The sequence below is a fragment of the Fusarium proliferatum genome, assembly GCF_900067095.1.
Source record: "Fusarium proliferatum ET1 genome assembly, contig: FPRO_scaffold004, whole genome shotgun sequence".
Lineage (NCBI taxonomy): Eukaryota > Fungi > Ascomycota > Sordariomycetes > Hypocreales > Nectriaceae > Fusarium > Fusarium proliferatum.
In genome coordinates this window covers 511,115-534,671 of record NW_022194793.1, presented here as the reverse complement: position 1 = coordinate 534,671, position 23,557 = coordinate 511,115, and the positions used below count along the sequence as shown (strand labels likewise).

Genomic DNA, 23,557 nt, shown 5'->3' with positions numbered 1-23,557 from the left:
GTCAAATATTTGAAAGCGCAATGAGCCCGAAAGATACGGCATCTTAGTTCATAAATGAGAATACAGTTGCTTCCATACGCTGCGGATTTATATGCATTATGTGCATAATTTCCCAACTCGCAACTACTCTGCTTAGACTGATAGAATGTGTGTGGGCAAGCTCCGTGCGTCCTAAATAAGATACTGTAAGGAGTTCTGGCACCAAATTGCACATAGGAACATCTAGGATAACATGTAAAGCACTTGATGGGTCTGCTCGGATCGTCTGAAAGTTGGGGAATGAGGACACTGTTGGAACCCGAGCGATCCTTGACAAAGCGGTGCATTTAAGGCTGGTCTTGACACATAATAAAGATATATTCTTCGTAGCTCGCAAAACGCGGAACGCCTGGCATAACATATGACGCTTTAGAAATATTCTAGTCTAGCCACTCTTTTATAGGCTTTGCCATTTAACTCAGAAACATCACCTCATGCCATCAGTTGGCCTGGCTATATGTACTTCTTGCAACGAGCAACATCCCACGGCTCAGTCCTCAATGCCGTTCCATGACTTCTCATCCTCAGACCTAATTGCGGTTTCGGACTTTGGCGTCTCTGATTTGGGTTCCTTCACGGGCTTGGAGTCCTCCTGGGACTCAAGAGCTATCGCCTTTCGAGGCGGTGATTCTGTCTCGTTTGGAGAATTCGATCGTCTTCGCTTTTCTCCCTTGTTGGGACTTTGTTGCTTGTCGTGTTTCCATTTAGGTGAGCCATTGCCCTTCGACTCATTTTTCTTCTTATTCGACTTGTCACCAGCGGGTGGTTGTGGCTTGTTCTTGCTCCAACTCTCGAGCATACGAGCAACTTGAGGCCCCCAAACCTCTTCACCCTTGGCCAGATCCTCATATTCGAGACAGTTGTCATTCCCGACTTCGAAGTCGCTCTGGCGTGTTCGAGCAAGCTCTGCCATCAGGGCAGCTGAATCCAGCTTAGCCCCTAGATCATGGCAGAAGCTCCTGACATAAAATCCAGATGTTACAGTCAACCGCACCTTCACGGCGGGAGGTCCTTGGTCGCTCCACGGGGGAGGTGTGCTTGTATCAGGCGACTCTGGAACCAGGTTTGACCCCTTATTAGAGTATGTCGGTTGTGGTAGCTGTCCAAGAGCGCCAGACATCATGGGAGGCTCTTTGGATTTTCGCGATCGCTTCGAAGGTGCATCTTTGATAAGCGCGTCTTGGCGCTCCTCAAAGCTGCGCTTGAACGATTCGTGCGCCGCTATCGCTTTATCGTCCTGTTGCTTCTCCTCTGGGCTCAACTTCTTGTTGGTCTCCTGTTGCTTCTTAACCCTCCAGACCTGCTCCGCCAGGTTGCGCTCTGCAGCCTCAGCTTCCTCGGTTGGCCATCGGTGATTGTGCTTCCCAGGCTCGTACCATTCCACCAGCTCAATGTCCTTAACCTCGACTTCTCGACCCTCGATCTGTCGTGGGATGGGCTTGCCTTCACGCGCATACTCATACAGAGGCTTCCCGTTCATCTTCAACGCAGAGTATAGGGGCGGGATCTGCATCTGACGGCCCCTGAACGTTTCGAGCTCCTTCTCAACTTTCTCGCGAGTGATATGCTCATATGGCCGCTTGGTCAGAATGCGACCTACTCGATCGTAGGTATCGGTCGCGGCGCCAAATACAACAATGGTCTCGTACGTCTTAGTGCATTCCAGAAACTGGGGAAGAGACTTGGTGGCGGATCCAATGCCCAGGATGAGAACACCTGTAGCAAGGGGATCCAAAGTTCCTCCATGGCCAATCTTGACCTGCGAGGCTTTCTTGATGAGCTTGCGACGGGCGAACTCTTTGCCGGATTCGCTAATGCGCTTTGCGACCTCGGAATCGATCAATGGCTTGAAAAAGCTAGAGGGATTGAATGCTTGCTGGCATTCGCGAATGACTTGCGCCGAGCTTTGGCCGCAAGGCTTGTTGATGGCTAAAAGCGATCATGTTAATACAATGATAAAGAGAGAGCAAAGTTCGCAATGGAACAGAGTCAGCAATTCACCTACCAAAGACGCCTTCTCGGACCTGGTCCGCTGCCATCTTCAATGTCTTTCGGGGAAGTCGCATAAGCTCTCCAAAGGACTAGATATGGCCAAGAGGAGAAAACAGGAGAGGAGGGAGGAATGGAAAGTGTTGAACTTGAGGCCGCGGTGGAGCTTGTTAAGAAGATCCAGCGCCCGCCACCAAACGCACCACTCACTTACTTTGACCCCAGAGCTCGATTCATTGTCTTCGGCGCAGGAAAAAAAAAGTCTTATCAGTAGTAGTCCCCGCTTAAAAATTACCAGGAACAATTAAAAGTAGTCTAGGCTACAATAAGTCATGTTAAATGCCTATGCGAACAATAGAAACAGGAGAAGCTTGGAGCATGCTCTAAGCACAATTGTACGGATACAAGCGATTTGTGAGTTCGTGGAGCAATTAAGATTTGTAACTGCCTTAAATCCTATGTAAACGTTTGGAAGTTCCAGGCTCACCTACTACCTGTAATACGAAACAGGAATACACGTACTGCTCGAGTAATTATTTCAGCTCTAGAACCTGACGAGCTATTATCGGCAATCCTTGATTGGAGCAAAGGCACTTTAGCCAACGCGTTCTAGTGGGACACCCAAGAACACCTCCCCTTGCCTACCAGAGGAAAGAAAACTCAGGACCTTGACCCAAAATGATAATAATATTTAGGTAATCTAGCCGTGGTGTAGGGGAGTCTTAATAAGTCCATTTTATTACCCTGTTTCAATTCTTGAGTTTTCTTGCTCCCCTAGGCTTGCCCCAGGGAGTAAGAAAACTTGGAGGCTCAAGTCAGGGTGTCAAAAATAACAAGCCGAACGGCATGGAGAGGTCATGTCAAGTGTCACTAGTATTTTTGTCTAATTGGATACAGGTCTAAGCTTTTCTTACGTTCCCTCGCCTACCTCGTGCAGGCCCTTCAGAAAACAATAACCCCTGTAACTTTAGTGGGCTGTCAGTGATCTGCCCCGCCATCTTGCCATTTGAAGCGCGACCGCGTTTCTGTGTAGGCCTGCCGATTGAATGCTAAGTTAGCTCTCATCAACTGCACATTTATTGTATTCGCAGTCCTTCTGCACCACTTTCACATCACCAACACCTCCCATTCTTGCTACGAACAAACCACTTCTCGCTACTCCATTGACCGGTACTTTCAATACAAGTTGAAATTCATCAACATCTCTAACCCCCTGCCTACCGAGGCCGATTTACTCGTGCGTTCTCAAATCAACGACCTGCCAACGTCTTAACGCCCCATTTCGATGAGCGCTCTCGAGGCTTGAACATTGCAAACATGGTCGGGCGCCCCCGCCGGGCGTCTACGTCTAGTGTCGATACAGAAGATGAGAGCCAAAGATCATGGAAGCAGGAGAAATCGGTGCTGCGGTTTGACCCCGGTGGTGTGGACTCAGATACAACCTTCGAGATCAATGATGCCGTCGTTCTCAACAAAGATGGTCACACCCTTGAAAACGCCCTCGATGTCGCTACTCGCGGCCCCTACATCATCCGAGGATTGCTCCATATTGAGGAGCAGTCGCAGAGAGCACGCCGTTGGTTCTTGCACCCATAATTATGATGTAATGAGATCTAACTGTGCATCACAGTCATAATGAAAGTGCGTTCTTTGACACCTTTCGAAGTCAGAAAATGCGGCCAATTCTCTATCGGAGAATCTGAAAGCGGTTCTCCAGTCATATGGATGCTGGGTGCTTGTGGATGGTTCGAATTAAACCCTGCGCCAGCATACCTCCCCATATACAGAAAAATGCAGGAGGCTATACGGCTCTACTATAGATTGATGGCAATTTACAGAGATAAGAAACCCAAGAAGGCGAAGAAGAGCAAAAAAGATGCGCTGAAGGAACTCTACCAGGTATTTCATGAGGTATGTATCGCGGTCCCTCGCTATACAACGATCCTGACTCTCTATTCAAGTATGCTGCCAGTATAGGAGATGGTTCAACACTCGAGGAAGTGATTACAAGATGTGATGACCATGCTTCGTTTCTCATTGCTCAATGCATCCAGGACCAGAGCGAGGTCGAGTGGTTCGTGACCCCTTTCTTCAAATGGTTGATAAACAGACATCAAGTGAGTACAAGATCCTTTGTCGTCCGGACAACTGAATCTTATCAATCTTTTCAGGATCTATACAACAAGGAGCTTGAAAGAATGAACAACCCTCCGCAGCCCCAGAGATCCCCCTCTGTTGAGGCCAGCAACACCCCTGTCTCACAGATATTGACCTCCCGAACTCGCAATGTTTCTTCGGCCCCGTCGACAGCTCGCGACGCAACCCCAGATATCATTGAGCCTGAGGACAGTCCTCCCCGACGACGATACTCAAGGTCGCGGTCTGCTACTCACAGGCCCGAAAACACTGCTGTGGACCTGTTCAGCTCTACACAGATTTCGAGAGATGGGTCAACAAGGCCGGGCAGCGTTCATTCCTCAGCTAGTGTATCAAGCGTCCGTATGAGCCAGGCACCTAGTACGGTGGATGCCAAGGACGATGCTTTCCGGAGCGTTCTTGATGCCCTTGAGTGGATTCGCGTAGAGATCAGCAACTCCAGGAACGGACATCTGAGCATCCCAGCTGTGACTCAGCGATTCTGGTCAAACTTCAGTTTCCCCACCTACAAAGGGGATATAAGGCCATCGTATAGGGTGCCTATCACGGAAGTTCTCCATTACAATGCGCATGCTCTCTTACAGGTTCTTAACAAGGATAAGTATGATGGCGAATTCTATTCATGGCTACAAGAGCTCGCCCAAACGCCTTTCAACCCTGTCACCATTAAACTATCAGATTTTCCGTTCTACGTTAAACGACGTCAGCCATCTAACAAGAACAACCCAAGCAAAACAACACCCCCCTCGCAAGCTAGAGCCGCCTCTAGGAACCACGATGAAGGGCCTTCAACTCCTCTCCGCTCTTCGCCTGCAGGTAAGAGCCTTATGCGACCAGGTCGTCCATCTGGTATTAAGTCCGGTCTTCGTCTGGCAACCACTTCTAGAAAGCGGCCTCACTCTGAAGTTGATAGTTACTCTGAGGATGAGGGGTCAGAGCCGAAGCGATCCCACTACTTTTCTGGTGAGGAAGAGACTATGGGTAATACCAGTCACATGAGTCTGTCCGAGGATGAAGATGCTCAAGAAACATCTGAAGGCCCTGTCAAGATTTATCTAAGAGCAGACAACATCCCTACAACCGTACCACGTGGCCCTGGCGAGACATGGGTTTGTGAAGAAGAGGATTGTGGATATGTGGTCCGTGGCGGTGATATTCAAAACTGCCGAGACCGTATCAGACGCCATTTTAACGAGCACGAACAGCAGATGGATCGTGTAAACCTCGCCAGGACCGAAGCCACTCGCGGTCACTTGCCTGTAAAGTATGCGTATTTCCCGCCCTTTCTGATTGTCGTTGAGTTACACCCCCCTTGCATTACCCAGCAAAGGCAAAGCCCGCCTATAGACCAAGTTGCTACTGCAGCCTCAACTCCAACACTTGCGAACAGCCCTGTTGCACCCTCTCTTCAGCCACGAACACCAGAGTCGTCTCCAACCAAGACTCCTGTTCTTGCGAGCAGACACAATTTTAGGTCCATTGTAGATGGATTCCGAAGACGCGCCCATCCCGTGTCAGATAACATCGATAAACTGACATTTTGATCATAGTCACCTAATGGACAAGCTCAAAAAGCTAGGTGAGAAGTCCCAGGCCGCCGAACAGCTTATGGTCAACGAAATCGTGTTACCCCGGCGCATCAAACGAAACCTGCTTGTTTAATCATATCAGACGACACTTCTCGGCTGAATCAAACTTTCTGCATCAGCCCTATATTTTGTTTCAAAAGGAGATACCCTCAGCAATGGCGCAGCGTCGGTTAACTAGGACGAGACCAGTATTCAATGGTCATGCAAGCAGCAATATTTTGGGGATGGTGCAAGCCAGAGCTCAATCACCACTTGCGGATACTCACTCATGAGTGAGCTTAGAATGGGCAATATTGTAAACCAAACTCAAGTCACGAATTATGTATTAATGCTACCAATCCACTTATCCATGTGGATGAGATACACCAGGTCACATAAAAACGTTCATAATACCTGCAGTACATAACCTAGCAATGTTCTGTCGTAAGATAACATATCCTTTGAAATCATGTGAATTACCTGAATTCCGTACCCTGTAGTTTCAGAAATGACACTCCGAGTAAGCTCCATTTTAGTACACGTATATCTATCGCTCCGTGTTCGAAACTTTGCAGTTCGGTCGTCTAATTTTCTACTCCATCCGTAGCCATCTTGTCTTTACCCAAATTCTTGCTCACCTCGAGAACAAAGGCCTCCTCGATGGCACCCATCCTCTTAAAGACACGCAGCCATCGTTGTCCCCATCGTCGGATCATGGCTTCGCGATCGCTTGATCCGTCACCTCCCTCCATCAGCTCATCCTTGCTTCCACCAGCCCAGCTAACAAGAGCATCATTCATGGCGCGGAAAAGATCCTGAGTCGATTTTATCTCCTTGATGCGTGTCTCCTCATCGGTTTCGGGTGCAGCGACAACATCACGGCTGCGACGCGTGACTTTGAAAATCGTGTTAAAGACTAGCTCAAAGAAGTGAGGTTCAGTGAGACTATCACCACCATCAGTGCCGTTGGCTGGCGTGCTAGCCACAAGAGCCCAGTCTACCACGGTAAAAGGGGTCAGGATGGAGTAGTTGACAAGTTTTTCGATGATTGAGAGAGCAACACCAGGGTGTGCGTGCCAGTAACTCATGACGGCAGAGATAATTTGGGCGCGCGCCGCATCGGAGGAATTACCAGCTTCAAGTAATCGGCCCTTGGTTCGCTCGATACAGGCAAGGACGTGGCTTAACGACTTGGAACCAACCCAGCAGACGGCGGTCATAAAGACATCTGTGCTAGCAACAATAGGGTCCAATGATTGCTCTGAAGCTTGGGTTCGAATGCTGTCGAAAAGAGGCTGAAACTCCTCATCTGGTGCTTTCCGTCTCAGGAGACTGGCGATTTCCTGGCCCTCCTTGGAGAACGGCGTTTCTGGAGCATGTCAGTAAGCTGCACGGGGCAATAGAACTCGATACATACCAGGATTCTGAAACTTGAAGTCGGGAACATCTTTCTCTTTCTCAGGGCCTACCAAGGGTAGGTAGGGTTCAGGGAGGGTCTTCTGAATTCTCTGGGCAAAACTCAGTCTCACCTCCTTATCCAGGGCACCCTTCAAGAACCACTTGCTGGGATGGGCATTTGGCAGTTGCGCATCATCGACCCATTCGGCCCACTTCCAGGTGAAGCCAAAATTACTGAGATGGTGGGAAAACCAATCCATGAACCGATAGCTCAGCTCCAGATCCATTTGAGGGCTGTTCCGGTAGAGATATCTTATAGCCCTACCAAGACTAGGGGCAATAGCGGCTGGTGCCAACTTGCAGGCCTCAGTGAGGACTGAATGGTAGTACACAAGCTTTCGCTCGGGCGTGGGCAGTTGGAACAACTGCGAGAACACTGTATCGACAGCAACATCCTCTGGCTTCCATGTGTTTTTACCATCGGGAAAGTTCTTCAATTCATCAAAAGGAGTGGCACGCTTAACAAAAGTGCCGTCGGCGAAATAGCAATCCAGGTCCATCAAGTAGCGAGCCGTCACATTACGGTTGAAGTCCAGTATGTTGATCGTGTCAAGAAGGCCATCGCGAATAAGGGATGCAGCGATGTCGGTCACAGCTGGGACAGAAGGGATATCCTGTTGAGAGTAGACTGAAAAGTATATCTCTGGAAATAGAGGTCGGGGCCCGGCAATAACAGTTGCGGGAATGGCGATAGCGGGAAGCGCGTGTTTAGGCGCATTCGAGAGTTTGTCTTGAGCCTCGATATCCTCCAGTGGCATCTCCCAAGGTCGTGGCAAGCATGATAGTTCCCAGTTCTTGGCTGCTTCAGACTGGAGCTGCTGTTGGAGCAGCATACAAACACTAAGAGACGTGCCAGGACTCTCTTCTTTGCCCTCGGGGTGATAAGGATCAACAAGTACCTGGAGGGCATGAGGTTCGGAAGCAATAATGTCTGTCTTCTCCATCAACTCCGCAGCCTTTTGCTGAAATTGTCCAGGGGCGGACACCATGATGTAAGGGATGGTAAGGAGAATTATCTTGACAATTTCGGTACCAATAGTCTGTCATAAGTCAGTAAACAGATTCAGATTGCCACATCATTCAACTCACGTCGTCCGAACTGGCTGTTTGGAGGTCCGCAGCTCGACTGAATAGCTCCTCTAGAATGGGAAAGAGGCCATCCCCTTCCATCAAAGACTGCAGACAAGCCAGAAACTTAAGAAGCAACTTTACATCACGCCATTCGCCCTGAGCGATCTTGTCTGCTGTCATTTGCCCAACGCGAGCGAGGATCTCATCAACGAACTCAGGCTTCAGGGTATTGATGATGTGAACAACGGCGGCAACGAAGGGCGTCTTGAGAGGCTGCTCGAGCAGAAGTTGCGTCACCAAGTCGAGAAATGTCTTGCGAAGATTTTCGTCGTCATGATTTTCGGCCACCATATGTGCAATGGATTGAACTTCTTCAGCCCATCTGCGCAAAGGAGAGTCTGCGATGCTCAGAAGCTGCCGTCGGACGCGCACAGGAAGAGGTGCCGAGTCAACCCGTCTTCTCTGATTTCGGCGATCGTAATGGTCGTCGTCATCTACATAACAGATTATTAGCAGGTGAAATGAAGGGAACGCGACAGCTTCGCGTAGCTTGCATCGGGCTGAGCTCAGTGCAACACACCTCGATATCTTCGCTTGCGGTAGCCGCCTGGTCGTCGATCGTAGTCGGCCATGATGCGCTTCTCGTATTTGAAAACGTAGCTGCTTGTCGAATCTCAATGGTGGCTCGTAGTGATGATAAGTAAAGTTTGTGAGATCGAATGCGAGGCTGCGTCACTGCTAAAAGTTTGGGGGGACATCCACTAGGGACGGAATTAAGTAGAGTGATATTGGAAGCTGCCCTGAGGTGCATGAACTAGCGTGGGATTGGAGCATTGTCGGACGAAGCGAAATGTACCGCGAGGCTAACACGCTAACACCTGAGCTTAGTGTGAGTGCCTGAGGCAGGACTATGTAACCACTGACATAAGTCTGCTTGCGTTCCCAACACAGCTATGATTCAGAATCATCAAATAAACGGATCATATGAGACCTTTCCTTTGGCGGTATTGCGAGGCTACAAAGCATGCGGCCAATTTACGGGCTTCCACTTGATTTTGAGCTTGACATAATATAATAGACTGAATACTCAACTTTTAATTTCTAGACATCGGTGATCACTCAAGTAAAATGATCCTCGAAGAGTACCAAGTAGAAACCAAAAAACGTGGATTTTATCAACTTGCGCAATTGAAGTCTATACATAAAAGCTGTGTGCTTTCCAGAGACGTCAATTCAGAGCTCCCCACGTGCTTCAATGCGTCACGTCATTCATTCTTCTGCCTTTTATTTGTGATTCATAAGCAGTCCCTTATTCTTTATATCGTCTTGGACCATTGACGACTAGACCAAATAATGCCAAACTCCTCCACGTCGGCGGGAAAGCGAGAGTAAAATGCCACAGGGCCGTCCATGGCCAGCTTCAATTGATAAATTCGTTGCAGCGTTGAGGACAATATCGGTTGCCGGGTTATGTTCACCGTAGGCCATACCAGACCAACCCTTTTCAACCACTCAGGCGTCTCCAACCAATCCCAGGATCGGAACCCTCTGGGCAACCATGGCAAAGGCATAACGCGGTACCAAAAGAAGAATTCAACAAATGTCATCATCGCCATTCGCAAAGCCAACCATAGCCGAATAATTGGGTTCCTCCCTTGAGACGCATACAATAAAAAAAGAGCACCGATCATCCTCATGCATCGAAACGTGGTCTAAAAACGTAATTCCCTGTGATATGCATCAATGGGGTTATCCCTCGTCGTGACTAGCCTTAAGGCAAAACTGAGAGCGGGTTCATATAAGGGCACGCACAACGCCCAATCCCCTCCCTGCCGGGAAAGACTCCAACGCTCACCAGAACACACATGCCTTCTCATCTGGCCCTCGACGCCTATACACCGTGCCTTGTATCAAAGACCGACGCTATTAGCTTCAGGACCATGTAGCGCCTGCCCGCCATCTGACCCGGCCTTAGCCTGGGCCATCGCTCCCAACCACTTTTACTCAGCTCGGTACTGGGAGTGGACGAGGCAGGACTCTTCCACAGCCGCGGAGAGCCTGAGAAGGGTGTAAGCAAATGCAAACTACCCTTCGCCTCGACGCGAGGCCGGCTCAATCCAGTTTCGCCATCATCTCCTGCTCCGTCAAGGGTGTGAAGTGGTCGATATCAAGGCCTTGAGATGCTAGCACGGGTCGGATGTGTGCTGGAACAAGCTTTTGGTTCAGGCTGGGGGCGATTGAGAGTTCTGGATCATTGTTAGCTATCTTGCTGATGAAGGTGTCTGTGGATTCTCATCATACCATGACGTGTGAAATCGAAAAGCGCAGGGAGTTCACGAAGCTGGCCAGTGCCGTGTCGCGAATCAGGAAGCTTTGTATTGGGGTCCCGAAGTTCGTCAAAGAAAGGGTGAACCATAGCATCGATGGCTGACTGTCGCTCGGTTGGGGTGTACTCAAGGAGGCGGGCGATGAGGTCAATAGCATTGGCATCCGCCTTTCGGAAGACCTTGTTAAATGGATGAGGCTTGATCTGGGGGAACTTGTGCTCCATATAATTGGGGTTCATGGTTCGAATTTGTTCTCGAGTAGGAGTGCCCAGGACCTTGATTATTTCGACGAGCTGATCAATGCCCGACTCGCCAGGGAAGAGAGGTTGACCAAGCATCAATTCAGCCATCACACAGCCAGTAGACCACACATCTAGGCCAGTTAGCAAGGAGGTATGATTAGTATTCGTACAGAAATCTTACCGATCTTTGTGGTATAATTTGTCGCACCAAAGATAAGTTCAGGTGCACGGTAGTACCGGGAGCAGATGTACGAAACGTTGGGCTCATTAGGGACCAAAATTTTCGCACTTCCGAAATCGCAAAGCTTAAGGATGCCGCTGTTGGGATCCAGGAGAAGGTTCTGAGGTTTGATGTCTCGGTGACAGATGCCCTGAGAGTGAATATATGCCAAGGCTCTGAATAACTGGTAGATGTACAACTTGACCTCCAGGATGGGCATAGTAGTTTTCATCTTGTTGAAAAATCGAGAGGCTCGGTAGACGGTCTCGGGCACGAACTCTTGGACGAGGTTCAAATAAACCTCATCTTTCTATGAGGGAATTAGCGGATTGGGCGACGTAACTGGATGAGCAAGATCCCATACACGTTCACCATTGGAATAATAGAAAGCCTTCAACTGAACAATGTTGGGGTGGCGGACAATGCGCATGATCTGGAGCTCACGGTTCTGGATTGGAGGAAACAATTAGTAAATGGCCCGGACAAGCTGGGTTGGTGCCTAGTACCTTGAACCGCTTGTCCTGAAGGACTCGTTTAATAGCAGCATCCTCTCCGGAAGGGGACAGCTTGGTCTGGAAAACAACACCGAAGGAGCCATTTCCAACAATCTTGCATTGCGTGTATTGCAGATCCCGAGTTTCTCCAGTCACTCCATCTTGGACCTTCTCGCGGATCACCTCTGCAATTGTGTCAGTTGAGCGGTCATCTATCAAACCAGGCACAAGATTCAGGCCCAATGGCAGGGGTTGGTATACTAACCTCCCATCCGGAGGCTGTTGAAGGCGTTTGGCCGATGAGCCGACATTGTTTGGATGCGTATGTCCTATTCGAAGCAAAAATGCAGGCAAAGTGGGCAAAGTCGCCGGGGCGGTTCAATGCAAGAGGGATGCTTTGTGTAGTGGGAGCCGTGATGGGCAAAAAGGGAGGGCCAATGTTGGTGACTTGATTGAAAGAAGCTGAATCGCAAGCAGAAGCTCGGCCGATGATGATTTCTTAACAAAGGTCTGTATTTGCGCGAGACGAGTACAGAACACTTGGATGACGATGGACGAGTAATGTCTCGGTCGAACAGGGTATCGGCACGGGCGCAGAGGGGCGACTCGTGAGGTTAATTCTGCACTCAAAGTTGGGCAGCCGGTGGATTTGGGGCTGGTAAAACGTCTGCCGACTGTCGGAATAGACTATTGACCGTATGTGAGCTGGAGACAGTGACAGGGACGATGCGCAAAGAATTGGCAAGGCCAAGGGTATCTGGGGAAACAAAGAGAAAACCGAGGGGGAGAATCGGTGGTGTTTTTGGTGGCACGGGACAGGCTGGAGGGGGGGCGGGGCAGAGGGGAAGGGAGGGGAGGAAAGGGAACGGTGGGCGCGAGAAAGTGGGCAAGAGACGGGGTATAAAAAGCTGTTGGTAACGAGGGAAAAAGGACGCCGGGGGACAGGGCCTAAACATAGATCAAGTACTAATGGAGAGGTAGAGCCTTAGGTGGCGACGCAGGTGAGGGACGGACAGGCCGTGTTGGGTCGGGTCTCTCTTTTCCAGTCCCAAAGACAACTTTTCGCTGACTGAGCGCGTGGGTACAAGCCCGAATTGATAAGTTTTGAAGCAAGGCAGAGTGGGAAGAACAGCGAGGAGGTTGAGATGAGGAATCTGCGTGCATGCGTGCGGCAGGATGCGCTATGCTACCTACGCATGCATTCAGTGGCATGGATTTGTTTGGGTAGGTTTTGGATTGAATTTTTTTTCCCTCTTCTCTGTTGTCACCTGTTTCTGCACTGGCTGCTGAGGCTTATGCAAGGGTCAAGTGGTGAAGGAGCTTCTGCAGTCACATTGACCTTGATTGAATGAAGACCAAACGTCACGCTTCCAAGCTTGAAAGTCAAGCACTTTGCTTTGGCGACCTTGAAAAAGCGCTGAACACAAAGTGATGGATAGCCAGGCGTGTACTTGGTGCTAGGGGAGTGCGGGCATGGAGGCTGGCGCAAGGCGGGTCGGGGCGGGGTGCTGGCTAGATGGAACACACTCGTGACAGCCCATTGACAGAATGCAGCCAGAGGTCAAGGATAATACGACGAAAAGCTGTTGCAAGCCAAATGTTGAGGGAGTATAAGACAGCAAAAGGAAAGTGAATAGGTGCATGAGGAATAGAAGGGCCAGTGATGTAGTTCACGTGAAAGATATGTACTTACTGTAGTCCGTAATGCAATCAACACGGGCAGTAATGACGATGATGCACAGTTAGAATCGTGGAGTTGGTGACCTCGAGATCTAGTTACGGCTGCTAGCACTGACCGATCGTGAGATGCGTCAGATTTTCGACTAATAAGGAACAAAGTGACAAGGGCCTCTGATGTTTGTTGGAGAAGGGAAAGACGTAATCAGATTGACTTGACACGAGGCAGGGTGGTTGCTTGTGTTCATGTGAGTGTAATCAGGTGCGGTGCAGTACTGTGCTTTTGGCGGCGTATGTGGTGGTGCAGCGGCTAGGTACTGTGGCAGGGCCAGGCAAGAAGCAAGTCAACTTGAAATGCGGCGAACTATAGTATGAGACAGTGTAGACCCGATGAGGCTCTTGTTTCTGGATTGTCGAATTTGACGAGGGTTTGCAGAAAGCGTCGACGAACGGATGAGTGCACTACAGCAACAGAAGGCAGCGGCGGGAGCGAAGAATTAGATTGAGAAGCGGCTCGAGCGGACAGACGTAGCGCGGATGCGGCTTGCGATGTGGCCCAGAACGGAAATTGTCAAGCCAGTATGAAGTCTGAAAGCCCCCAAAGTATGCCAAGGGCGATAATTGAGAATAATGGAATATGATGGCAGAGGAGGAATGCTTGACGTCCAGTGAAATGAGCTGAGCTGGGCAGGACTGAACTGAGCTTTGCTGCGATGGTGCTGAGCTCTGCTGGGCTGAGGAGCTGTTCTGAATGGGGCTTGGGCGCGAGGACCTAGTCTAATGTTGCGGAACCTGACTGGGAGAGCTTGAGTGGACCCGACCTAGGCGAACGACGGGTAGGAACCTAAGATGACACTCAAAAATCAGTGTCTCGAATGGTACTCTTTGACTTAGGCACCTGTACATACTGCTGCAGCTCGAGGTGGTTGTTGAAGAAGTAACTCCGGGGACTTGCGGGGCGTTTTCTGCTTAATCGACACAGAGTGACGGCATGGCCATGGGTAAGGATAGAGGCAAAGGTCAACAAAAACCTCTAGAGTTTAAGATTTAGGTCTGTCGTTAGCCTAAGATGGTTGCAAGACGTGTATTGAAGTGGTTTGGGAAAGAGGGGGCACTGTTGGTGTGTGAGGGGTCAACCAACAAAGCTGGAGCAGAGAGCGACAGCAATATGCATAGGTTCTGTCATTCGTCTCATTACCAGGCAGACATGGATGTCTCTTGATACACTGCAGTTTCCAGACACGAGAAGCGAAAGATACAAGCTATTCGGGACATGGGGCCTTGAGTCGTGAGGAATACGGATGTTGTGTGGGATTGCATGTAGGTACCTTAGGTTGGGAGCGAAATGGGAGAATAAGGTACTAAGGGAGTACTCCGTATCACCATTTGGTATCCGTAACTGCAGGTTAATTGAATACCTAGGCAGACTTTCAACATGGGAAGCTTAGTACCTATAGCATTGACTTTTGGGGAAAGTAGTCACCAGCGAATGGCTCCAGCAGCACAAAGGATTGGGCAAGTACAGTTGTGCTGAATTAAGATAGCCATCTTGGATTACAAATTTGGTGCTATTTGGGAATCAATACCACCTGCTAGGCGTCGAGCTGGGTTCAATTGGCACGAAGAAGAAAAACATGAATGTCTTGTGAGCAACCTGACTCCCATTCAAGGAAGACCCGCAGTCTTGGGCTTGCTCATGTGCCCATCTTGAGACTGGTCTGGAGGCATAATTGGGAGGAAGGCCAGGTACCCAGGCGCTAAAGCCCGGCAGGCGAGAGTCTCCCTTGTCTTGCATCAATGAACCTGGCTCTAGCCCACTGAGCACCAGACTTGCAGAGTTGGGTAAGCTCGATGAGGTGCCGCAGGGTAAGGTACCTACACAGTAGTCTGTACCAATCAGACAGGGACTCAGTGGGATGGTGCTGATGTATGCTTGAATAGTAGGTAAGGTGCCTAAGGTGCACAAGCAGAGCACCTTCACGTTAGGGCCATGATCTTCAGTAAATGGCGTTGTATTTTTATTATACATTTTTCGCTCCTTTCTACCCTGACAACCAAATGCAGCCGATTCTCCATATATCTGCAATGTACCTACTTTGACCATGGAGTACGGAACAGGTTCAGATTGTACTGAACAAAATGATCGGGTTTCTTTTCGTGCCAAAGGGGATATGTGCATCCTTCACGAAGGACAACACAAGCTCAAATCATTTTTTTGAGAATATTACAAACCATAATATCCTATTGGTAGCCATCATGTAAGATCCAGTATACCTCAAGAAATTGAAGAAGAAGAAAAAAAGTCCCAACCTGAATACAGCAGCCAGGACATCAACGATAATAAACGGATACAAGCAATACGAATAGTAGCATGTACTGCACAACTACGGATAGGTTTGTAGGTAGGTTAGTAGGTCCCCTCGTGGGCTCGGCAATGTAATAAAGCATTGATCATTAACTGGCACCTGATGTCCTGAAGATACCTACAAGGGGTGCTGTCTTCAACACACGATGCAGTGATTGATATAATACTACAGCCTAACAATAGGTTTAGAAATACTCGCGGAACCCCGTGTGAAATTGAAAAGTCAAAGTCGGGTTGACTAGAACCGATCGCCCAGGGAGTGTTTTAGTTCACATGATTTCCAAAGTGGTCTGTCCCAACTGAAGTTCAATTCGCCAACAACCAGCAGATGTCATGTCACCTCACCTCACTCAACGTACGGAGTACAGCAAATTGCCTCTTCCGTCCCGCCTCATCTCAATCTCCTCGACTCGAGATCTTTTATCCGCGCACGACGAAGCTAACAAGACAACCTAGCAATTGTTTTGAGATATCTACTCACCAAAGCATGTCTGTTTATCGAGCCAGAGTGCAAGTACAACTACATTCCCATATTCCGTACCTGGCAACAATTGTCCAAGGATTATCGTCGCTAGATCTTTAGATGCCCCGGGGAATGTTACCAGCCTTCAATCTATCGATCAAAAAGCAACGTTAGCGACAAGGGGGTTGTCGGACAGACCAGAGAGACAGCTAACAGCCCCTGCAACTCCCCTAGCATTGGCCCGAATCCACCGGGTTTTCTTTCACGGTTGGTTCCCACCTCATGTATGTAGAAAGTCGAGATGACGATGGACGCTTTCTTACACTGAGCACATGCTCCTGCGGGGCCGTGGCACGGTGAGGCTGGGTGGATCTCTGACGTCTGAAACTTTGGAATCTCGACAGATATCCAATGAAGCAGTAGTTAAAGGTTGCTGTTGTTGTGCCCTAACGGTTCGTCCACAGGAGCCACCGTAATCCTGATGGATATTGGCTTTTCGAAAGAGCTGAGGCCTGACTTGGATAGTTTGGGGATAGTACCCTCGAATAGATCCACAGCATGGACATCAGCTTGCCTTCGGATCTGTTCGTCCCAGTGCAACCGCAACAGACAATTCCCGTTTCTCATGAGCTATGAAGTCGTCAGCGCCAGTGGTTGGATGGTAGGATGGCTGGGCGGCGATTGGTGGTGTCGAGGCTTGATTGAATGGTGGTCAATGTGGATACAGGGTTACTTAAGTGTCAACGCCAACGGTGATCTGCTTCAGGCCAATCATTGGGTCAGACGTCATGCTGAGGACGTCATTCTGCAAAGACCAACCGTACGGATACAGTGCCGAAGTGCTTTATGCCCGCGGGTTCAGTTTAAAAACAACAACCAAGCCATGCGGTGTCGAAACGGAAGATAGATCTTGCACAGACGAACGGACGGGTGGATTTACCGTTTTGGAATGACAGGCAAGGTCACGCCAAAAGCCGATGCGGCCACGGCACATGGATGGCTAGCACCTCACCACGAGACCATGATCTTGATGACGCTCATCAAATAGCCTCCAAAGGACTCGAACACTAACAAATGCCCTAGTGATCCATCAAAAGCCCCTGGGGACGTCTCCACTTAGAGCATGCTGACCACAGAACCGATGGCGGCTCTGGACCACTCAGAGGCTCCTGGCAGTCGCGGAACCTGGCGAGGCATGTTTCCCAGGTGGTGGGCAATCATGCTAGGTGGGTGGAGGACTGCGGAATGCAGTCGGTCATGAGACCCCTCATATACAACGCTAATGGCCATGGCCAAGTTTAGGTTTGTGAAAAGTGCAAGGTGCATCTGATCAACATGAAGGGGGAAAAGGGGTCCCTGATCACTATGGCCAATCATCAAAGTCATCAGAGCAAAGTTGAGGTCCTCACAAGTTGTTTTGACGACCTGGAACCAACCATTGGAGTCTGAAACCAATGAAGCATCGTTACTTAGTATAGCTGATTCTCCAAGTCGCCAAATGGAGGTCAACAAACACGCTTGCGGCTCAATTGATAGACTGGAACTCGGCAAATATTCCTAAAGGCCCGCCACGATTCACCTTGCCAAGTAGGGACTCTCCGTAATATCATAAGGGGACAAAACGTATCGTCAAATTGGGCTGACCGCGGTGACACCGGGAAATGAATCAATGAGGGGTTTTCAATCTCCAATGTCTTGATATATGTACGGTTTCACAGCCAACGAGAAAGCAACGCCACTAAATATGTCAGCATGACTTTGGAGGTGCCTTTTGGTTCCAAACATTGGATATCGAAGTCGTGATATCTCCAATTCTATGTCACCTGACATGCGGATGAGTGGATCTTAAAATTGGACAGGACGACTAGGATGGTTGCCGTCAATTTGAACGTCGTCGATCGAGGCCGATTGGCAAAATCAACGATGAGACGGCTACGGACCGTGACGGCAAAGTACAGAGTTCAAAATAGAAACCAAACCATTGCTGGTAAATTGTCAGCTGGTAGTGAGGTTACTGTTCAGCTAACTATGACCAGCAGTGTCCCAAATTTACATGAACATTGAGGGTTAAAATATAGATATTCGAGACAACGGCAGCAAGGGGCTGTCTTCGCATATGTTGGATTTTCAGACAGCACACAACGCACCCAAATATGGGCATCGTCGCTGGATGTTCGGGAGCCATGCCAGCTGTCAGGATGATATCGAACGTTTGTATGGGGTGTTGCTATATCAGCCCAGTTTTCAGCCTCACTGTTAGCGCTCATAATCGAACTCATGCCTTTTTTCTGGACGTTTTGCTTGACTTGTCAAAGAGACTGGCATCGTCGAGTTAAAACTTAATGACTTAACTCCGAACCCCCTTTTGGCTGACTCTCGTCGATAATAACACGGTATTAGCAGTGTGGTTCACGAGCTTGTTAGTGTCAGTCAACATATTTCAGTATAATCCGTACGTGTTCAGTCATTCGAGCCAGTTGTTATACCAAGTTTCCCCAACGCCCCCTCGCACAACTCAGCCAGGGTTCACCAGCGGCTTTGGTGATCCACGGCACAAACCAGGTAGAGATCCGTGACACCCTACCCTTATGTAAGCCTTGCAAGTGAGATGGTAATTACCCTTTTGATTCACCTGAGCTGCCGTTCAGCCTTACTGGCAGTCGCCGTCTCGTCTGTCGTACGTTTTGCACCGGCGCGTCGAAGCTATAGTACCGTTACATGTCTAGTGTAAATCGTTGTCCAAAAAGGCCGCTTTATGTTGGTTGTATCCTCGATGTATTTTAGGTTCTCATAGGTCTTCTTGCCAATGTATGGCAGTAGACATATGGCCAAAATGGTATATCGTTGTTTCACACAAAGCATCCTCAGCATGTTTTGTCCCATGCTGTCTAGAAGCCGAGGAGTTATCAAAGCTTGAAAACAAACCCCTAAACTGCAATTCTATTCCTCAAAGCTAGAGCCATGCAATCTCAAATGGACCTTGACGCTTGAGCATATGAACAGCATGATGAGGCTGGGTTATATGGTCATCACAACAACAAATTGAGGACTGTAATTTGACTTCCATCAGAGAATATCACCAAGCTGACTTTCCCCTTGCAAGAAGTGAAGCACTTGGAAGCTTGAACTGATGAGCGGAGAGCTACCCCCATCGTCGAGCCGGTGAGCATATCAAAGTACTATTGGACAGCATGCGGTACAGACTCGTTAGATACTCTGTTAGTCTATGACAGTATCTAAAGAGCCCGAGACCTCCTTAAGATATCCTGGAAGAATGAATTCATGCTGCCCCGTTCAAAGCATCGTTGAGTCCTTCTCGTGCTGACATATCCTTCTCCTACGCCAGCCCATGGTTTCTGTCGTCAAATTACTGCCTACGAAGCAAACTCAATACTCCGTCCCGGATATATTTCGCCATGTATGAAGTCTCCCGTAAGCCTATTGGATGTTTATCGCCGGTCTCACTCACATACAGGCGTTACTGTTATATCGCCACCGGGGCAAATTGTAGAGCGTGGCTGGAGTTGGCAAGCGTTATTTTATTTCATTGCCAGAGGCTTCCATTGCTCGGTAATGCGCGGTTGACATGGTGTGCAGTATGGCCCTAGTATATGTTCGAATGCAGGCAGTGATGCTGCTTGTCATATGTGACTGCAAACCGGGGCTTTACCCAGGTTCCCCGGTTCTAAAGTTTTCTTATAGAGTATGTACCCATGATCTGACAAATATAAAGGAGAAGTCTCTCGCATTTTTATATCTGCCAGGGCTTCTTTATTCTATACTACATAGACGAATGATGAGGATATGATGACTCTGGTTGGAGATCAATGTGCATATCTGCTGCTGTAATAAATGGTCTATTGATTGATTACCAGTCATGAAGCAATACTCATCACATGGCCGTCCGTAAGCATATGTACCCCCCAAGAAAGATAACTCAACCAGCCAAAGGGCACACTCATCTCATCAGTCCTACGGTAACAGCTCACGGCCCCCCAGACCCCTGTGCACACGCTTCCCTATCCAGCGACGTGCATCTTCTTGATCCAAACCCTGGCCATTCTCCAGGTACAAGGCATCGGGAGACCACAGCGTTGTATTTGCACGACCGTAATCCTTGAGATTTTATCCTTATTTGACTTGAATGTGTATGTATGTAACATAGCATGAGCATGTGCCCTAACCTGGACTGCTCTGAGGTGAGTCCTGCCAACGCAACATGTTTGGATGAAGTATCAAGCCTGGGATATCGAACCACGCCTGAATTGACGCAGTGTTTTGGTCATGTTCAGCTGGCGTACGAAGACCTCTATTAGTTTTTAGCTATTCAGGAGTGTCTGAGGTATTAACACGATGCAACCGTTGCAAGCAATAGAATTAGAGCTTTTTCTTAAATTGGTTCATTTGGCCCTAGCCCACGGCTGTGCGGGTATCAGGACAGACTTTGGCTGCTACAGGCTGGTAATACTGTCGACGTGCTTAGGTAGTGAGGTAAACTTCCGACGAGAATATGTCCGATCTGACAAATAAAGTCCCGAGGCTTGCCATGTCACATTGGTGTAGTTGAGGCTACCCTACATGCTAGGATATGAATATCCGTCTCTTATGATGAGCTCGTCTCACGTTACGTATAGCTAGCGACATAGCATTCTATAGCAACAACCCATAACCGCGACGAAGCAAAGGACTCATGGTGCCGATCAATGCTACATAGATTTCTTAGCCTCCCTTTGAGCCGAGAAATGAAAGAATTGTGAAGTTAGGGCCTCTTTCATCGACTTGAGCTGATAAACCGAGCTGCATGTTGAAAGAAGCAAGCAAACATGCCTATCAAACATAACTTGTCAACACCAAGTGCCTGATCATTAAACACATCGTGATCAGTATGTTGGGCCCCGAGGCGCCACACTGATGGTGACGTGGGAGTGTTACTTGCTGAGAAGACAACAGGCAAGAAGCAGTCGGTATCTCTTAGCCAAACATGTGAACTCGTCCAGGCGGCAAGATTTAAAAGACTAGTCTTCATCGTTGACTTTGTCAGCAACCATATCCTTGGCAGTGTTGATAACCTTCTCAGGAGGTCGTTCGACATGCTCAGCAGGAGTCCCAATGCCACTCGGGATAGGGGACAGTTGAGCGCTCACAACTCCGCTGCTAGGAACCGGAATTTTGATATCTTGAGGTGATCCAGGTACGATCTGGGGATCCAGGCCAGGAATATGTATACGTTTAGCCTCATTCTGGTATGCTGCTGGGATGATCTCGATGATCTCGTCGCGTGGAAAATTGATGACTGGGATGTCAGTGGTAGAGCAGTGCATTAAATAAGCGTAGAGAACTCGAAGCACCGATTCGTGGGCAATAATAAGAAGGTCGTGCTGTTCTCGCTCGAGTTCGAGAATGATGGGCTCCAGGCGAACAGCCAGATCATGGTATGACTATCGATAATTAGCATTGAGAAGATGGCTTATTTCACCCACCCGTAGTTGAAGCATACCTCTGCACGCGGATATCGGTGGTGGTAAGGGTCTAATTCGTGCTTTTCGACCTCATCGGGGTAGATCTGGCGAATCATACGCTCCGACATCTTCTCGCAAACGCCTGGGTTGATTTGACTGAGTTGTGTTCGCTGACGGACCTTGTAGCCTTTCTCCTTTAGGACGTCAGAAGTTTGCACCGTACGCATACGAGTCGATGTCCAAACGGTGAGTGGCGGTAGAGGCACATCTGGACCCCCTTCTTCGATGTTTGTCAGACGTTCCTGCTCTCGATGCTTCAAAAGAGCCTCGGACATTTTTTGGGCATAATCTCTCCCTTCTTGAGACAGAGGGGCATCGGCCTTGTACGAGTCTTCTTCTGCCGTAGTACCAGCCCGGGCAAAGAAGGTTTTCCGTGATTTGATGTGCAGGTTGGTGAGGTAGAAGACGATTCGGTGAGCAAGATAATTGAAGCTGACGTTGTTGTAGAAGAACTTTTCCCCGGCATTTATCATCTTGATGTAGTTCAATTCCTTCTCATTCATGGTTTCAAATACGGGAATCTTCATCTCAATTCTCTGAAGGTATAGCTTAGCGGCTTCATCAGGTTCCATACCAGCGAACTGCAGTCAACATTCAGCATTGGTCATAATTGGATCAGGCAGATGGTATGTACTCACGTCTGGGGACGAGATCTTGACATTTCTTGCATTCTCACGAAGGATGCGTTCATCATCGACAAAGGACTCGATGAAAAGAGTCTGCTGCGTCAGCGATTGCTGAGACCCGACAAGATGGGTGGTGACTTACTTGAACATCGTGCTTCGCAAATTCCTTGGCTAGCGAACGCCGTCCATTAGCAGTAGGGTTTACGGCATCGTAAATGGCGACCTGGCCGTTGTCGTGATTCAGCCAGGAGTATATGTCTTCACGACATTTCTTCAGGATTTTCTGGCGCAGAATGACAGATGCAGGCGATGCGTTCGGGAAGAAATAATCATCGGGAATAGATCCATCGGGGCCAACAGTTGCTCGACGGTAGTCGCCGAGATGAAAGATACGAGACTTCACACCAAGCCACCCCAAATAACGTGCCATGGAAACGCATATATGTCTGGAAGGTTGTTAACTTGGACCAGGCACAGAATCATTAAACCTACGTTTTCCCACGTGCAGGTGGTCCAACCATGACAATTGCGATGCGGCCAGAGTGAAACAATCGGCCAGACATGGTGCTGTATAGTTGAGCCGGGGCCAAGTCTTGACCATGAGGAATATCATGAATGGCATCAATAAATGTAGAGCTCTTGCGACGGTACCGAGGGGCATTGGCCGCAATCTCGGCGGTTCTGTCAACATCAGCTTCATCGCTTAATAAATAACGAAAAAGACATCTGTCTTTGGCCAAGGTTCGAAGAAAGACGGGGATCGACATAAAGCGACACTCCAAATCACAGGGTTCCGTGAACTAGGAATGAAGAGGGTACCGACTTGCAGTTGAAAGACGACGAAATTACCTAGGTATCTAGACACGGGGAGGAACGAGGTGAAGAGAAGAGATGAGAAAGGATAGCAACATACAAAAGAGTATCCATCTTGTCTCTCGTCGGCGATGCCTATACACGATGCTTGTGTGGCAAGATTTTTGAGAGAAAAGACGAATTCGAGAAACCGAAGACTCTGAGGCTCAGCCAAAACGGACAGTTGGCGGTAATTTGGGAGTATAGAGACAGTTCAGGCTTTCGTTGGGTTCAAATAAACACAGTTCTATTCGCGGTAGAGCGACAAAAGGAGGACTGCCGCGCCTTGTTTTTGGCGAAGCCCTCAAGAGCCTCGATCGTTGAGTGTGATGGATCTTCAACAAGGGTGAGCCTCAAGAAACAATTAGTGGCAGAAGCCGGTCTTTGCCGGCGGGGTCAATATTTAAAAGCGAACAGGCCGGTCGTCTGATGCTACTACGATGGAGCCTTGGGTTGATCAGAAGGAAATTTCGCGTTTGAAGTGAACACG

General features: G+C 48.9%; 6 protein-coding genes across 6 annotated transcripts; 1 reads left to right on the top strand and 5 right to left on the bottom strand.

The window, feature by feature from the left end:
* Nucleotides 1-529: 529 nt before the first annotated feature.
* FPRO_04369 (uncharacterized protein) lies at nucleotides 530-2,078 on the bottom strand (the record flags this gene model as incomplete). The annotated part of the gene is made up of 2 exons (XM_031229871.1): nucleotides 530-1,968; nucleotides 2,045-2,078. The coding sequence occupies 2 exons, from the start codon at nucleotides 2,076-2,078 to the stop codon at nucleotides 530-532; spliced, it is 1,473 nt and encodes a 490-aa protein (XP_031080065.1).
* A 1,267-nt stretch (nucleotides 2,079-3,345) lies between these two features.
* On the top strand, nucleotides 3,346-5,847 carry FPRO_04368 (uncharacterized protein; the record flags this gene model as incomplete). Its single annotated transcript, XM_031229870.1, has 5 exons — nucleotides 3,346-3,604; nucleotides 3,659-3,939; nucleotides 3,990-4,145; nucleotides 4,200-5,449; nucleotides 5,736-5,847. 5 exons carry the CDS (start codon nucleotides 3,346-3,348, stop codon nucleotides 5,845-5,847), a joined length of 2,058 nt encoding a protein of 685 aa, XP_031080064.1.
* A 490-nt stretch (nucleotides 5,848-6,337) lies between these two features.
* On the bottom strand, nucleotides 6,338-8,914 carry FPRO_04367 (uncharacterized protein; the record flags this gene model as incomplete). Its single annotated transcript, XM_031229869.1, has 4 exons — nucleotides 6,338-7,122; nucleotides 7,171-8,251; nucleotides 8,301-8,776; nucleotides 8,863-8,914. The coding sequence occupies 4 exons, from the start codon at nucleotides 8,912-8,914 to the stop codon at nucleotides 6,338-6,340; spliced, it is 2,394 nt and encodes a 797-aa protein (XP_031080063.1).
* A 684-nt stretch (nucleotides 8,915-9,598) lies between these two features.
* Nucleotides 9,599-9,973, bottom strand: FPRO_04366 (uncharacterized protein; the record flags this gene model as incomplete). The annotated part of the gene is made up of 1 exon (XM_031229868.1): nucleotides 9,599-9,973. The coding sequence occupies one exon, from the start codon at nucleotides 9,971-9,973 to the stop codon at nucleotides 9,599-9,601; it is 375 nt and encodes a 124-aa protein (XP_031080062.1).
* A 421-nt stretch (nucleotides 9,974-10,394) lies between these two features.
* On the bottom strand, nucleotides 10,395-11,876 carry FPRO_04365 (putative glycogen synthase kinase 3 alpha; the record flags this gene model as incomplete). Its single annotated transcript, XM_031229867.1, has 6 exons — nucleotides 10,395-10,528; nucleotides 10,584-10,982; nucleotides 11,033-11,381; nucleotides 11,436-11,519; nucleotides 11,578-11,750; nucleotides 11,831-11,876. The coding sequence occupies 6 exons, from the start codon at nucleotides 11,874-11,876 to the stop codon at nucleotides 10,395-10,397; spliced, it is 1,185 nt and encodes a 394-aa protein (XP_031080061.1).
* A 9,209-nt stretch (nucleotides 11,877-21,085) lies between these two features.
* FPRO_04364 (uncharacterized protein) lies at nucleotides 21,086-23,142 on the bottom strand (the record flags this gene model as incomplete). Its single annotated transcript, XM_031229866.1, has 6 exons — nucleotides 21,086-21,508; nucleotides 21,568-22,170; nucleotides 22,228-22,308; nucleotides 22,358-22,661; nucleotides 22,708-22,896; nucleotides 23,129-23,142. The coding sequence occupies 6 exons, from the start codon at nucleotides 23,140-23,142 to the stop codon at nucleotides 21,086-21,088; spliced, it is 1,614 nt and encodes a 537-aa protein (XP_031080060.1).
* Between the last annotated feature and the right edge of the window lie 415 nt (nucleotides 23,143-23,557).